Source organism: Mustela nivalis (assembly GCF_964662115.1).
Source record: "Mustela nivalis genome assembly, chromosome: 6".
Classification (NCBI taxonomy): domain Eukaryota; kingdom Metazoa; phylum Chordata; class Mammalia; order Carnivora; family Mustelidae; genus Mustela; species Mustela nivalis.
Window position 1 is genome coordinate 78835109 of NC_139025.1, and position 16924 is coordinate 78852032.

Here is a 16924-nt window from a genome sequence, read left to right on the forward strand (position 1 = left end):
TCAGTGGGGAGCCTGCTTCCTCCTCCCTCTCTCTGCCTGCCTCTCTGCCTACTTGTGATCTCTCTGTCAAATAAATAAAATCTTTAAAAAAATATATTAATAAGGAAGGAATTACAGCTCTGCAGAAGAAGTAAGGCTGAACAAAATATAAAAAATGGAGGCGTTTGTTAGAAAATAAAAAGGAGAAGAAAATCTGTACAAAGAAATAGTGACAGCGATAGGGAATAAGATAGTTCCCAAGACCATGAGGCCAGGAGAGTAGGTGGAGGGTCCAAAGTCTAGAGACACTGGGCTAACACTTATTTGGCACACATGGTAAGAGCCATTTGAAAATAATATGTATATACAAAGTTGTTGACTTGCTTAAGACGGGTGGGGTCACTGTTAAAGATTACTGAAAGAGAATATTTTCAGGTGGATATGTCAGTCTTTCTCTTAAGAACACTATTTCTAGAAATTTTTGGTTCAAAAGAACTCACTTTTTTTTTCCATTTTATTTTATTTTATTTCTTTTCAGTAGAACTCACTTCGATTTTTTGTTTCAATAGCTGAGTACAAAATTCTTTGTCCTGGAGGAGAAGGTTTTCGGCCCAATCCTATCACAGTTATATTGGAAGGTAATTCTGTATCCTTGACCTTAAAGTACGCACTTTTTGAACTTCCTCGGGGTTATTGACAATGCTGAAGAAATGCCATTGTTTTCGTTGTGGTAGACATCGACGAGTGCCAGGAGCTCCCCGGGCTGTGCCAAGGTGGGAAGTGTATCAACACGTTTGGCAGTTTCCAGTGCCGCTGTCCAACCGGTTACTACCTGAACGAAGATACCCGAGTGTGTGATGGTAAGGAGGAGGAGGAGTTCTTCCAGCTTGAGACCCCAAAACCAGCATAGAATCACCAGAAAAATTAAGAATTTAACAGTATAGCACAATGGTCTAAACATGAACACAGCCAGCTGCACATGGGGCAGCTTGTATTGTTACCGATGTACTGTCATTTCCAGTACATCCCAAATCTTCCTCTTTTTCTAAGAAAGAAAATTGGAGTTTTATTATCTTGGGCTATAGTCTCCCTTATGGCTGCAGTTTTCTGGCCACTTTAGAAAAGCCATTTCTGTTAGAGTAGCACAGGACTCATTTCAGTGACTTGTATATTCTGGGAGGTTCTGAGTTCCTCTTCTTCCTGTTCTTCACGATTTATCATCTGTATGAATGCGCCAAAATGAGCTTCCCTTAAAAAGGCAGCCTCTTTGGTTTTAGGATGGAAGTGATAACTCCTGTATTGGGAAGATGGAGACCACTGACCACTTTTGGCTTTCAGAGTGCTTGGACCATAGACCAGGGTAGAAGCGATGGTTTTCATCTATATGCAAGAGTCACACGACTAGTTAGGGAAGATACATCCTTGTATCCTGGAGGAGAAATATTCCTCTGGCTCTCCAAAAGTCTTACTAGGTGACCTTGATAAGTGACAACCTCGCTGGGTATTAGCTGAGTACCACAATGTATATGACATAGCTCTAAGACCCCTGGAATTAACAAATGCTAGAATCAACTCCTATGTTTGGACAGGGGTGTGAAACGTCTCCTTCCGTACCACCTTATCCATGCAGACTCATGAAGCCCGTGGTTGATGACTTCAGGGTGTACATATCCTTCCACTGATTTTGAGAACATACGAAGTATTAGCGGTCTTTCTGAAGGACAGTTGAGAATTATAATTTGTCCACATTTCTATCTCTGCATGCCTTTGAGGATGTTACAGTAAAATAAATGTTACTTATTTATTAGGAACTCATATCTTTTTCTGGAACCTCCTTTCTTAAAAACACACACACTGAGCATAGATGGACACTGATGAATTAAGCATCTTTTTTTCTTATCCAGATTTCCAAGTGCCCCTGTGGATTTTCTCGACCATTGTCAGCATTTACAGGGACACTGAGTCTCGGGCCCTTGCAGAGAGTGACGTTTTCATATTCACATGCCACTTTCTCTTTGGATTCCAGATGTGAATGAATGTGAAACCCCTGGAATTTGTGGTCCAGGAACATGTTACAACACTGTCGGCAACTACACCTGCATCTGCCCTCCAGACTACATGCAAGTGAATGGGGGGAACAATTGCATGGGTGAGTCCAGGCTTTCCTGACTCATGCTGGTCGGGTCCTCATCTGCAAGTCCAGCAGTTGGTCTTTAGTGTTACTTTACTCATCGACCCAGTGCTGCCTGCCACCCTTTCACTGTCTTTGCAACAGAGCCTCCTCCCTTGTAAACCATAAGCTTGGCCTTTTTCCCCCACCTTGTGTGGGTGGTTGGGGAGTTTTCTTTAAAATGTAATGTTGGAAAATCCCAAACAACAGTTTCATAGTACTTCTTTTGTTTGACTTTGGGTGTATCTTTATACAATTATATTTACAGCACTGACCTACAGTATTAAAACATCATGAGTCGGAAATGAGAAAATTGTTGCCAAATAGCAGTGGAGAATTGTTACTAAGAGACTGGGTGGAGAATCGTGTAAAGTTTATTAATTCTGCAGCTCCATAATGACTTCGTTCTGTGGCACAAAATGCCAGGGAATACGTTTCTCAAAGTCCCCTTTCTTACAGCAGCATATGTGGATAGAAAATTGTGTAAGGGCAGGCTGTCCCGGCTCTCATCAAAGTCGAGTTTCAGTTCAAATCCAAAAGAAGGGCACTCCCTGAGCATCCCCTTAGAAATCTGTCATGCTCTCCCCGAGACATCACCAACGGCTTCCCTCTAGATATGAGAAGAAGTCTGTGCTACAGAAACTATTATGCTGACAACCAGACCTGTGACGGAGAACTTTTGTTCAATATGACCAAGAAGATGTGCTGTTGTTCGTACAACATTGGCCGGGCCTGGAATAAGCCCTGTGAGCAGTGTCCCATCCCAAGCACAGGTGAGTTGCACCATCGCCAAAAACATAGGTTGATAAATTACCCAGGGACTGCTGGGGAAATTAGTCTCTGCAAAGGAAGAAAAGGGTTCACTGTTGATCTTCCTAAGCAGAAATTTGCTCACAAAGGCAATTGTTTAAATTCACAGTTGATTCTAGTCCTTCTGGCTGAAAATTGAGTCACAGAACACACTTTCTAACGCGTACCCTAGTTCATTCACCAGACTTACAGACTCAGCATATCATAAAACTATAAACACTGTTTTTGTTATGGTGTTCACACTGTAGCCAAAAGACTGGAAACATTAGGCAGAGCAATAGGACAGATAGGTGAGCCATATTCCTATTATTCTTACTTATTTATAACTGGTCTTGTTCCAAAAGGAATTTAAGGCAACCCACAAAGATTTCAATGTAAAATAAGAAGGCCTAAGGCAAATGGCAAACAAGGGTAAGAAACTTGGAGCAAGGAGCGAGGCTAATATGCAAAACTCCGAGCTGGGAATTTCTACACACTTGCCAAAGATGAGCAATAAGTTTGGCTCCAAACTTCCTAGCAGCTCATATAAAAAGGGAGCGATAATCAAGTTTAAGAGTCTCAATGACTATAAAGCAAACCTAACACCATGCAAAAGCACAACCCTTCTTGAGAGAACTTTTTTCGTATATCCTCACAGAGAAAAATCTCTATGATGCTATTTATTTAAAAAAAAAAAAAAGCCTAACCCATGTCCTTGGAGTAATGAAGTGCATTGGCGCATGGTTCTTACATCAGCAGGTAAATGATGACATTACCATTTAGAGTGAAGGAACTGTGAGGCAGGTGTGATCAGAACATCCTGTAATACCTACTCCACTCCCCACAGTGATCTGGAAGACATTAAATCTCTTGTCTGGTGCTCTCGGACAATGCATAGGACAGAATATTCTTTTTTAGGGAAATACACCAGTTCATCGGTTGTTTACTCCAGAAATAATGTAATCATCACCACTTAGAATTACCAAGAGTTATCTCCAGTCTGCAGGATGTCTCTAGACCAGGGGTTGGCAAACTACAGCTCATGGACCAAATCCAGCCCACCACCAATTTTCGTATGGCCCAAAAGCTAAACATGGTTTTTACATTTTCAAAAATGGTTGGAAAATACCAAAGAATAGCAGGTCATGACCTGAAAAGCACATGAACTTCAAATTTCTGTGTCTCTAAATGAAATTATACTAGATCCCAGCCATCCCAATCCGCTTACTTATTTTCTATAGCTGCTTTCATAGAATAGTTGAACAATTTTAACAGAGGCTCCACAGCCTACAAAGCCTAAAATAGTTACTCTTTAGCTCTTTAGGAAAAAAAATTGCTAACCCCTGCTTTTGACCAATGGTCTTCAAATCTTTTGATTACACATACCTATCAGCCCAAAAGATGGAGGTTACATATACCTGGGATGTGTATTTACATATAAAACTCTATGTTTCTGTATCTATATATTTTTTAATTAGATCAAAAAATGCATTTATTATTGCATGTATTGTTTTCACAAAGTGTTCTGTTAGAAAACACACACAAAAATTTTTAAATTCGATTTTACAAAGAGAAATAAAAGTTTTTTGTATTTTTAAAAAACCTTAATGGATCACTGTTCTCCCACAGGCTGCCTTGGAAACCCCAAATAAGGACTATCATTTACTTTTAGAAATACCTGATTTTTAAGAACTGAAGTATTCTAAATATAAAATGCAAGATTTCTTCTTTGTGTTGAGTCTTGGCCAAATCTAGTCATGGATTTTCATTAGTTATATAGTCTGCACACATTTGGGGAGTTCCTGAAATCTGTCTGGACGACCAGTATCAGCTGGCACTATACTTGTTAGTATCAGGTACTCGGATATCGAAGAAATAAAGCACTATGGGAAGAACATACTTCATTTTGATTAAAATGCTTCCAGAAACTTTTTATAATTTTCAGTGGATTTGACCAACAAGGCAATGGCCACCTTGAGGTTAGTTTGAAGCCACGTTCTGTCAGTTACAGTCAGGATCTGGAATTACAGGACCTCAAAGTTAAAAGGGACTGCAGATGATACTTCATTTGTCCCTTATTATCAACTTTGATGAATTATTCGGGCACATGCGAGGAAGATAGAGGGTCGGGGGAGGGAGTGAGTAAGAACAAGAGAGCCGCACCGAATGAAATCCAGCTCCCTAAATTGAAGTAGTGACATAAGTTGGTTGTTTGAACTGAATTAGTCATTAATAGACCTGATGTCAAGAACTTGGCTAGATTTGCTGTGGTCTCCCCCGATCTACTGAGGAAATGGCTTTTGTAAGCATTCCTCAAATCCTAGATCCCTTAATGCGAATGGAAAGAGGCACTCTTGCCAGTCCCTTGGTTCAGAGCTGAACAACATTCTTCTAGAAACCCAAATTCCTACAGGCAAGCTCATACGAATGCGTGGGCAGTGATGTGGAGACCTCCGCTTCTTCGTTAGTAATACGTCAACATGAGCTCACTTTTCATTCAGTGTTTGCCTTAAGGGCAAGGTTACAACATCTGGGGGAACTTTCAGATTTTTTTCTTATTTTAAATTCTTCAAAATACAGAAATAATTTTGAAGACGTTTACGAAGTAAGTTCTTTCAGCGCAGTCGTGGCTCTTCGCTGACCCTCATTCTTGCTCCTCCCTCCCCATCTTTGCTTCATCTTTGCAGATGAATTTGCTACGCTTTGCGGAAGTCAAAGGCCGGGCTTCGTCATTGACATCTACACTGGGTTACCTGTTGGTGAGTCATGGTGCCACTGTTGGAATTTTCTGGTTTTGCCTTTGTGTTTAAGAACGGAAATACACACCCATATTTTCTCAGTTTGCTTTTTTTTTTTTTTTTTCCTTAGAAGGAAAAAATAGTTAAACCATGCCATTTAGCTTTACTGAAACCCTGATTCTTCGTTTGAAATGAAGTGCACATCCCCTGTGTGGCTCCGCCTAATGGGCAGCCACATTTGTGGCTCGTGATTCAGGGGGCTGGAAAGCTTTTCACAAAATTACAATCAAGTTTAGTTAAACCAACGCTAGGCATCAACAAGGAGAGAGATTCTGGGAGTGGGGCCAGTTGACATTTGATTTGACTATAACTCCCAATCTTTCCTTCTGTCTGAGACATGAGTTTAATATGACTTTTCATACCAATCTTTATGTGTAGATTGTTCACATAAATCCCTTTTGGGGATCAGTTTTATCTCACCTGGAATCTCCTCAGGTCATCTGCTTTGGGAATTTCAGATGTGAAATTTAAAAAAAAAAAATCTTTCCAGTGAGAGGCCCCATCTGGTAACTGGAGCAGACACCACTACAACACTAGAGATGCTTGTGCAAGATTGGGAAGTATTGCACGGCATTCAGCCAGCAGAGGCAAGGCCTTTGTGGTTTAAAAGCAAATAACATAAAAGTGGATGGAAAGCTATTGCATTCTCGGACTCTTTCCCCAGTGTGATTTATATGCATCCTTAGATGCCCCTCTTAAGTCCGAGCAATTGTGTCTGGTAGCAAACATCACCACTTTCTTTGTTCCACCTTATTCCTAATGAGTAAACTGAAATCCACACCATCCTTTCCAATGACCTTGTTTAAGAAAACAAGGGTCTGGTCCAGCAATCAGCCTGGCTCCCCTAGTGCCAAATCCATATGGCTCCACAGTCTAGTCAACGTCCAAAGAAACTTCATGGTTTGGAAGGAAAAGCTGCTAAATGACATTGGCATGAAACACCTGGCCCTCACTGCTTTGTTTTTCCCCTTCCCAAAAACAGATCTTTTCATCTCCCTAGAATCCCTGATCCAAAGATAAGTGGTCTTTAATAGTAATATTTCTCCATGAACAGACCAGGCGTGTCCCCCAGCAAGGCCTGCCCTCCAAGGTTGGCAGCAGGCAAAGATTCGAAACAACATCGATATCGTCCTCCAGTCAAGCTGGAGACATCTCAGACATCATGTAGTTCCAAATGCATTGCTTTACAGCTGAGGGGACAGAGGCCCAGAGAGGGGAAGGGACTCGGCCGAGGTCACCTAGCTAATTAATAACAGAGCCGGGACCCAAATCCAGCCCTGACTCGCAGCTTGCTTTGCCTCGAGCTCTTGAAAGCTGGAAATGTGATAGTTAGCAATATACTTATTGTTACCAAATTCCACCATGACAAAATATTTAGATGACTGTGAAGCTTTGTTTTATTTGAGCTTTATACTCTCCTTCTGAAAGGCCTTAAGATTGTTGGCACATAGAGCCCATTCTGTATGGGGTTAAAACTATAGCAAGTTTGTTAATCTTGTCTTAAAATATAAACTTCTCCAAGTTGAAGGTCAAATGAAATCCAGACAGGAAAAGAAAATACAATTTTTAATATATCCTTTTGCTATTTTATGCCTGACAATGGCTAGAAATTTGACCCCATCTGTTAGAGTTAAGCTTGATAATATATCACTTATATATAAAATAAATGAAGGTGAATATAATGTTTCATGTTTGAGCTAAAAGAATGTCATCTGAATTGGTTTTTTGTTTCCTGATGGCACGCAGTGGCAACGTTCCTTTGCACAGGCTTTTAAGAACATGAATGCCAAATGTGTGAAAAATCCAAACACATAATCACCTATATTCAAAATAACCATATACACCAAGCTGTGTTTTCCATGAAAGAGATCAGTTTGCCTTCAAACAAAATCAATCCCTTCAGAAAAGGGTCTAAAATAAACCTGTGGTCTGTCAAATTTCTCCCCGAAAGCAGGCTAACTTTAGAGCATGATTATTCTGAAACTGTGATCGCTCTTGTGGGCTCCGCATGCAACTGTGGCCGTCTTCCGGTGACTCGGGCAAACAGATCTTGCAGAGGTTCCTGACTGTAGTATGTCAACAGAAGTATCTCAGCAGCGTGGTAACAGATACTTAGTGAACTGGAAAGACTGGAGCTTTACATCCCCTCCCAGCTTCTTCTTTCCTGTTGTTGTTTTTTAAAGTGTTTATTTATTTATTTGTCAGAGAGAGAGAGAGAGAGAGAGAGAAGCAGCAGCACAAAGAACTGCAGGCAGAACATGCCGAGGGAGAGAGAGAAACAGGCTTCCCGCTGAGCAAGGAGGCCAGTGTGGGGATCGATCCCAGGACCCTGGGGTCATGAACTGAGCTGAAGGCAGGTGTTTAACCCACTGAGCCACCCAAGGGTACCCCTGCCTCCCAGCTTTCCAAAGTGCTTTGTGAAACTCCAGCAAGGCTTGGTGGAGGGGTCCTCCAGGATTTGATTATGGTTTTGTGAAACTGTGACCTGAAGAAGCCTGAGGGAGGCAGGCTAGCCTGTTAGCAGGCTCCTGGTATCAGATCTTGACTCTGTCTCTCCTTAGCTCTGTGGTCGTTGGCAAGTTCCATCCGCTGTCTTATTCTCAGTTCCATCACCTGCATAGTGATGGTAGTCACGGTACCTGGAGATCATCTCCTAGAGTGGTTGTGATGATTCAGTGAGTAAATCCAGAGTGAATGCTGAGAAATAGGCCAGGTATACAACTAGAGAGACACTGTTAACACGCCTTCTATGATTGTCCTCGAAGACACTGAATGGTTGGGAGTTGAGAGCAGGTCAGGCAGAGAGTGGACCACCATGACCGTGAGGAGGTGAGACCTGCCCACAAGGCCACTTCACCAGCTGGCCAGCCTGCTTTCAAAGTAGCCTGGCTCTGCTGTTGTGCCTGCTCTGGTCCTGCTTTAATGCTCACCAACCCAACTTCCAGATACTGGTTCTTAATATACCAAATTTTAATGGACTCAGGTGACATGCTAAGGACTGGTAAAGCAGTGACATCACAACCAGCCCCAGCCCCTGGCCTTAGGAAGCCACAGTATAAGGCAATAGTCCTTCCTCAATGCTGGCCCCCCAGTCACCATGGGCCCAGCTTACAATCTCAGACCTAACTTACCCACTTTTCAAAGCCATGTGAAGGAGAAAGGGAGTGTTGAAGGGGAATTCGAAAGATCCAGTTGTCTATGGCGATGGGTTCCTCTGCGCTTCACCAGCTCTCCTTTCCTATGTTAGCCCAACACCCCTGCACACTTTGGACTGAGAGGCCCCTTACTCTCAAAGGTCCCTTTATTCTACTCATCTGGTACATAGCGTCCAGTGGGTACCAAGATGGCTCTTACCTAGACTAAGCTGACGTTCTGAAACAAAACCAAGGAGACAGACACTATATCCAGATACTAAATTCAGATCGAGTGTCTGCAAAGCAGTTTATGATTTCAATTTTATATTGATTGACCTCCTCCATTTGCATCGCCACCACGCCAACACACACCTCCTCCACCCAAACACCCATGCACTTTCTCTTACTTGGCTTTGGACCTTACATAAACATTGACGTTAGAAGCTGCCAGCTTTCAGCGTCCATTTACCCTGCGTAGAGATCACGCGCCGTGACGTCACTCACGCGTGGCTGCTCTGCTTCCAGATATCGACGAATGCCGGGAGATCCCAGGGGTCTGTGAAAATGGAGTGTGTATCAATATGGTTGGCAGCTTCAGATGTGAATGTCCAGTGGGCTTCTTCTATAATGACAAGTTGTTGGTGTGTGAAGGTAAGTGATGTCACTATATCCAGAAATGAGCCAACCGACAAGCTACTTGCCCACACAAACGTGGCCAGTTCACAACACTGGGATTTCAGAAATCCATCAGCTCTAGCAACAGTGTAGGGCAGCATGTGGAACATCATTCTTTCATGCAAAAGAATTCCCTAACTCCCAGTGGAAAAAGCAGGAGGTGCATTTCCCAGCCCTGTCCGCCCCCCCCCGCCCCGCCCCACGCACAATGTATTAGATTTCCCAGCTGATAGCAGAAAGCCTTGAGTTCCTGGGTGTGTCGCAGAGATTGCTTTTGTTTCACATTGCTTGAAAGTGAGCATGGGTGGTGGGCGGTCATCTGTACTCGAATCTCAAAATTAGTGTTCTCTTCCACACGGAGCCTGTGCTACTCCCAAGTGAAAACAAGGTTAATGCAAATATTCCAAATGCATGAGAGAATTCCAAATGGCAAGAACAGCAAATTCGATTTTATATGAAGAATGCTGGCATGTGTGCAAGTGGTACTTTTTTCATTTTCGAATCGCCTCCCCCTTGCCATGTGCATGTACTGTGATTCTGTGCATTCCTCAGAGCACTTCGTATTTTTCCTACATCTGGGGAAGATAGTGGGGAAGAAGTTACTAAAAGGGACTGGTTATTGGTTATTAAAGATACCATGTGTCTCGGATAGCTGGAGTAATTGTCTATTTAATATTTAAAGTTGGGGCCTCTCATGGAGTTTTTGTTCATGTCAGAAACAGTTTTTATGCCTTAGAGCATGTGTTAGAGCACATATGTCAACATTTTAATGTTAAAAAAACCTTTTTTTCCCCTAAACTAGGGGCAGACTCACAAACCATGAGTAAAGTTATGATCCTCAGCTCTTGCTTGTTAAATTCTCTTCACCAAGCTTTCAGTTACTGTGGCCAAATGGGCACATGTCCCTGACTCTGCCAGGTGGTGGCAGGGGAGGGGGTGGAGAATGGGGTGAGAGCCATTCCCAGTCTTCCTCAGGAGATAGTCATCTCAGGCCTTGGCTCTGGCCCCTGTGGTTTGGAAGGCCATCAAGGATCAGGTGTCTGGAGAGGAAGCATGAGAGGAAGCGTGATGCAGAAGAAAAGAAAGGAGCCCACAGCCGATGAGCAGATAATCTAACATTGGCTGTCTTCCTCATAGCCAGTCTTCCCCCTTTCATAGATGCCTAGGATGTCTGCCACCTTCCTGGGGCCTCTTTTGTTGTCTTCCATTTAGAGTTCACAAACCTATTGGCATGGCTTCCCCTGACTGCCAAGTCAACCTAGCCCCTACTATCCACATGAGGTTGAAAACCCACAGGTATACCAACATAAGGCATTTTGCTGTCAAGGTAACAGTCAGCGGATATGGAGATTACAAAGCATTCCAACTTTTGGGGTTCGTTTCACAGGATATGCATCTTCAGGTTGAACATTTCATCCAGAGTCAACTACTTCCCAGAACCCTTTAGCTCTCAGAATCGGAAAACAGGTTGATTTCATATACACCTCAGGAACCCTGAAATTAGAATGGATTCCAGAAGAGATTTAGGGAATATCCATGCATCTGTTCTCTCCAAGTATGCGTATAATCCTAAGCAAGGCATCCGAGGCTCCACAGAAAGGCTTGTCGGTGATACCATTTGAATTCCCCAGAGACTGGCTACCCTCTGTGTTTCTGAATGCTCATAAGATCGTGGCAGACCTGCTCGGTGAGGTGGTGCTTGTCTTGGGTCCACTGTAAACCAAAGCAGACATACTTCTGCTATTGCCCAGACAGCCTCACCCCACAGAACCTCCCTTTGACTAACAATAGTCCTGAGGTTTCCCGCCAAGAAAGCATACACCTGTGAGGCATCAGCTGCTGTATTTGCCGCCTCCTTGTGGGAACTTCTTTAGGGGAGTCCACTTGGTAAAACCCCACTACTAGTGCTCAGAGCCAGTTTCTGCCTGTGTTCTGGGCTATTCTGTTTTCCAGACTGAGCCCGAGTTAGACTGTTTCGTAAGAGCAGGGACTGGGAACACGTATCATGCCCCGTGGCATAGCCTGGACTATGCAGTAACTTTCACAATGCCATGAATTTGAACTATATTGCTACCTGGTTAAAAAAAAAAAAGAAGAGGCAAATAACCCCCTGAGTATAGTCAAAGCTCTGAAGCACACAGTACCCATTTATTCTTTTCTTTGATAGTGAGAGTTGGGTTGTTCTTAGTAGTTTTATGTGCAGCCTCTTATATTAAGTTTCCTCTATTTGACCGCCATGTGGCAGTAATTTAAGCAGGAGCCTCCGTAGCTCTGTAGTTCAACACACTGCCTGTGCATCAGAAGAAGCATTTGTAAGCTTATTGGAAATGTTGCATCTCAAGCCATTCCCCAGACACTCTGAATCAGAATCTGCCTTTCAACAAGACCCCAAGGGACTCGTATGTACATGAAGTCTCAAGATGCTTTGCTTACAGAACTTAGAACATTTGGGACAAAAACAACCTGATAGAATCATAAAACCCTGGGGGCTTGGAGCAAAATATGACATTTCATAGGATATTTAGTCTAGACCATGCCAAGTCCTGGTCCTAGCAGCTGAGTTTCATGACTTTTTTTTTTTTTTTAAGACACAGAATCATTAGAGTCCATATGTGGTCATAAACCAAGTACTTGCAGTTATGAAAAATATTAGCAAAGTGGGAAAACTAGAAAATAAGTCTCCAGTGTTCCCTTGTCTGTTCAATAGAATGGATCAAAATAAGGAAAGAGAAATCTCTCTTCTGTGAGAGGCTTCAGACCCTGGACCCTGCCCCTGGACCCTTCCCCTGCCCCCCATGCTGTTCCCCTTCTAATGAAATTCTCTTCTGCTTGGAGATATCGACGAGTGTCAGAACGGCCCTGTGTGCCAGCGCAACGCTGAGTGCATCAACACAGCGGGCAGCTTCCGCTGCGACTGCAAGCCCGGCTACCGCTTCACCTCCACGGGCCAGTGCAACGGTGAGTGGCTCTGGCCGGCTGCCTGAGCCCACCAGGGGCCAAGTTGCATCACGCCTCACATACTGGGGGTTTTCTGAGAAGATGTGGTTGAAGAATACATGAGTTATGGCTTGGACTGCTAAGTTCCAGTAGCTAGACTAGCAAAAAGGAAAATTATGGAAATGTCTAAACACTCATAAAGGTGATGTTTTTAAAACAACAAATATATCAAGTGCCTACATAGATTTCCTATTTGCCTTTCTCCCACCCTGCTGCAAACACCCATTCCCACAAATACACACGCGGGTGCTCGTGTGCGTGCACATACAGACACAGACACACACAGAGACACAGACACACACACACACACACACACACACACACAGAGTCCCCTGATCAGTATTTGGGGCCAAATACTTTTTTATTTCCCTTTACATAATCCCCCTTAGGACAGAAAGTTGTCACCTTTGCAACCATACACCCCAGTTCTAGACAGTGAACCTCTCCTGAGCGGAGTTTGATTAACCTGCATAAACCAAGCAAAAAGGACCAACAGCACCACTTTTGCTCCTAAACATCTAACAGAATTGAGGGCAGCAAACATTAACAGCCTTTTATTAGCTATAAGTCACCTACAGTCAAATGAGAAACCATCCCCTAGAGGATAGATTGTTGTTCACTTTTGGCACAAAGGAGGTAGAAATAAGAGGGATGAGTTAGATTAAATGGATGGTGAAGTTTTAAGTATCTGATGGCATCTCTAGCCAGTGGCACCAAAATTAAAACAGCGGTATCTCAGCCCAGAAGCAAAATTACACCTCAGAGCGATTTTCATGTGAGTTTTTGAGTAATTATAAATCTTTGTATATTTAGCACGGAGGGCAGGAAGAATGTGTTATTTTGCTATGGTTCATTTCCCAAGGAGTTTCCTGGATATTTTATGCATTTGTGAATGAAACAACACAAGGGAACGTGGTCAGATTTTCCTTGGATTTCCTTGCCTACCAGTGATTAAGTGGTAGGAAGTGCACTGTTCTCTGTAGGGTATTTTGCATTGTTTTATTAGACCTTGGTGGGAAGCGGGTGTAATAGCAGAACAAAAACTCACTTTGAGAATCAAGGCTTATTTTGTTGGGTTTAAAGGAACATGTGTAAGTGTTTAGCATTTTGTCAACAAAGCAGTTGTTATTCGTGTATTAAAAAAAAACAGGACAGGAAAAGTGGGGACGTCTCTGATATGAGTCACAATACCCAAGTGTAACTTGGCAATTATGCCACTTCCCTGCATTTTGCTCTTAATTTATATTTCTTTGAAACTGGGCAGAATAATTCCAATCAAAATAAGGAATTGCTGATAATATAGAACGTGTCATTTCACACCATTTCACGCTCAGGCGAGAAGTGGGACAAGCTATTTATACATCAAAACAACACGTCCAACCAGGGCCTGCTAGGGCTTAAGCCCTGCCATATTTTCTTGTAGAACATTAGCACCAATAAAACTCATCCAGCAGCAATCAGGGATAAGTACTGTGAGTGAGCGTTGTTTGTGGCCAATGCTCACATTCCCTCATTCATTGGAATCCTCGGAAGAAAGGGAATGTACTTGAGTTTTGCAATTATTCAGCCTCTAGGGCTGAAGACTTCACTCTGGAATTATCTTCATCTGTACCTTTTAAAATCTGTTAAAATGTCTTCGATGCTATCCTATACATAGCATTTTTTCAAGCACACTGCATAAATACTCCTCTTGTCCTGTGTTTAAGATGAAAAGAACCAAAATTCCCTTTGCAATATTAGATTTTTATGTGAACTTTTATTTGAATTTATTTGAAAAGTACATCATTTCAAACCCCAAATCACAGCTGGCCATATTACCCACATTGCTGAGAGAATGAGTAGGTGTCTAAGCCCAGGGTGCGCGTCCGACCCGAGGCACTCTAAAAAAGAGCAAATGCAGCCCCTTTGTGAATGTCTTGTCCAGCTTAAAGGCAGGAGACATATGCTTCCCTGTGATCTCTGTCTGCTGTATTTTTCCCCCTAAAATTGTGTTTAAACCTCCTATCTCTGTCTCAGACATAATTTTCTGGGAGCTCAAATCCTGGTGCTTGTAGAAACCTAGTTTTCTGGTCTCCAAAGTGAACTCCACAATTAAATTCTCTAAAATTGTAACTTGCTATTTTATCGTTAGAACCTCAAAGTGCTTCACGTTTCCTTTTCTTAAAACCATCATGAAATAGGCAACGTGGGAAAGAATTTTCCCAATTCCTTCTCCAAGAAGACCCATAGTGCACTCCATTTCCTGTGGGCCCAGGAAATAAGAGACCTGGTCCCTTGCATTCCTGGAGATTCAGTAATACCCGAGGGTACCCAAGGTTTGGTCCAACTCTCGTAGGTTCTGAGACACCCTTCCTCAAAACCAGTTCCCTTTATAGAGCTTAGCAGTGGAAAGGAATTTCTTCTGCCTATCCAGTTTGCTTATTTTAAATCCATTTTCCCCAATGGGAATGATCATAATTTGTTAGGTTAACAAGCACTTCTAGATAAGCAAGCAGTAGCTTCTAAGCTGCTGTGTCCCAGTTTCTCCATTAAGATGATCTTTTCAAGCTCACTTGAGACTTTTAAATTGTATGGTGATTCATCAAGTCTAATGTTCTGTATATTGGAAGGAGGGAGTAATAAAAATGGCAGCATGGGCACATGAAATAGAGCGCAAATCTTTCTTCTGGCAAGAGTACAACTGCTCTGGGCAGCAAAAAGTGCCCATTCCAGTTGTGGTCTTCTCAGCAGCTGACAGCAAGTTTGGATTATTCAGACAGAAGCAGTGTAATTGCTGTGCTTTATGGATTCTATACTCAAGTTGGCATTCTGCTGTTGGCTCTCTTTTATGACAGGAGGAAGACCAGGATGATACAGTGCTCTTCAGATGATATGGGTCCTAAATGTAGAGTCCTGAGACCTTTAAAAAATTACATTAGAGACTTAAGTAGGCATGCAATTATGTCATTTGTAGATTCATATAATAAATTCCACCCCTCAGATGATCCGATTTCAGGAGAACTCAAAGATTCAGTTAATGATAAATATAATTTAGAGCTTAAAGACTGGCAGAGGCAAGATGACAGGGCCTTCCTCTGAGTGAGTATGAGTAAAAAGAAACATCACCAGGATTGTCAAGGGCTAAAAGGAGCCATGTGCAGACCTGAAGACTTGGTTGAGATGGAACAAAAGGTAATAGGAGTAAGACAAAACAATGAAGTGAAACTTGAACAAGGGACAGTGTGGGTTTTCCATCAGGAAAACCTATCTTAGCAATGGGATTAGTTTGACTTTGATATAAATTTCCAAAGGAAGCCATGAAGGGTCTATGACTTGAGGCACCAAATCTTGACCAGACAAGATACCTAACTCATTCCATTGCCTATGATATTGCTTAGGTACACAATCAAACGGAGTATCTCCCAGCTTTGAGTCTTCTTCCTCATTCTACTTCTAAATTTTCTCTCCTTTCGGGACATTTTTTTCATCCCTTCATGAATTGTTAACATACCCTGAATGTGTCCAGTAAATGAGAGTAACTTTAACTAATTTTGAGGTAAAAATAAATATAATGGCAGTATCTGTTCTCCTGGCTCGGATTAGAGCTAGGACCAATCCAGAGCATGACCTAGAAGTAAATCACTTAATGTAGTTTTGTCTCCTAAACTCTACCTAAGATACTTAACTATACTTTTTGTCCACAGATCGCAATGAATGTCAAGAAATCCCCAATATTTGCAGCCATGGACAGTGTATTGACACAGTTGGAAGTTTTTATTGCCTTTGCCACACTGGTTTTAAAACAAATGCTGATCAAACCATGTGTTTGGGTGAGTGTGTGATTATTATTTATTTTTAACTCATAGCCTATTGAAAAATTCATTTGCATCTGAATACATAGAGAAGTTAATACTAAACCTCCAATATTAGTTTTACTGTTTTTAAAATAAAAATACAAGCAGGTCTGTAGCATTAACCTCCTTTGGTATTTAATCTTTGGCAACCTGAACATAATAAACCTCTTCCTCGAAACTCATTTGGCTGCAAGGTCAGAAAAACTTACTAAGGTAAAAACTGAGAAAAATTTAAAAAATACAAAAAAACTTGTACATACTTTGTAAAAATACAAAAAAATTTTATTAATGTTAATAGCCTATTACTTTATGAAATCAGCGTGGGTTGGCCTTATTGGAATAGAGTGCAGATTTGAGTGTTTGAATACGAGCATTTTTTGAGAAGCATATATAGTTTGTACCAGATCTTTAAAGGCAAATTTATAGATCCCATAAAGGCAAACAAACTAACAAACAAACAAAATACAACAAAAAACAAACAAAAAAATACCCACATTTCTCTAGGGGGAAAAGAGCTCAAGATTTTAAATACCTTTCTCCCTTGCTTTC

The 16924-nt window shown here is 42.0% G+C and overlaps 1 protein-coding gene across 1 annotated transcript in view; it reads left to right on the forward strand.

The window, feature by feature from the left end:
• The window catches only part of FBN1 (fibrillin 1), a 232644-nt gene that overhangs the window by 180142 nt on the left and 35578 nt on the right, over positions 1-16924 (forward strand). Inside the window, exons 38-45 of the mRNA XM_082734843.1 lie at positions 549-617; positions 714-839; positions 2006-2128; positions 2764-2922; positions 5626-5697; positions 9396-9521; positions 12381-12503; positions 16226-16351. Coding sequence (XP_082590969.1) covers positions 549-617; positions 714-839; positions 2006-2128; positions 2764-2922; positions 5626-5697; positions 9396-9521; positions 12381-12503; positions 16226-16351 — 924 coding nt within the window. The remainder of the gene's footprint in view (positions 1-548; positions 618-713; positions 840-2005; positions 2129-2763; positions 2923-5625; positions 5698-9395; positions 9522-12380; positions 12504-16225; positions 16352-16924) is intronic.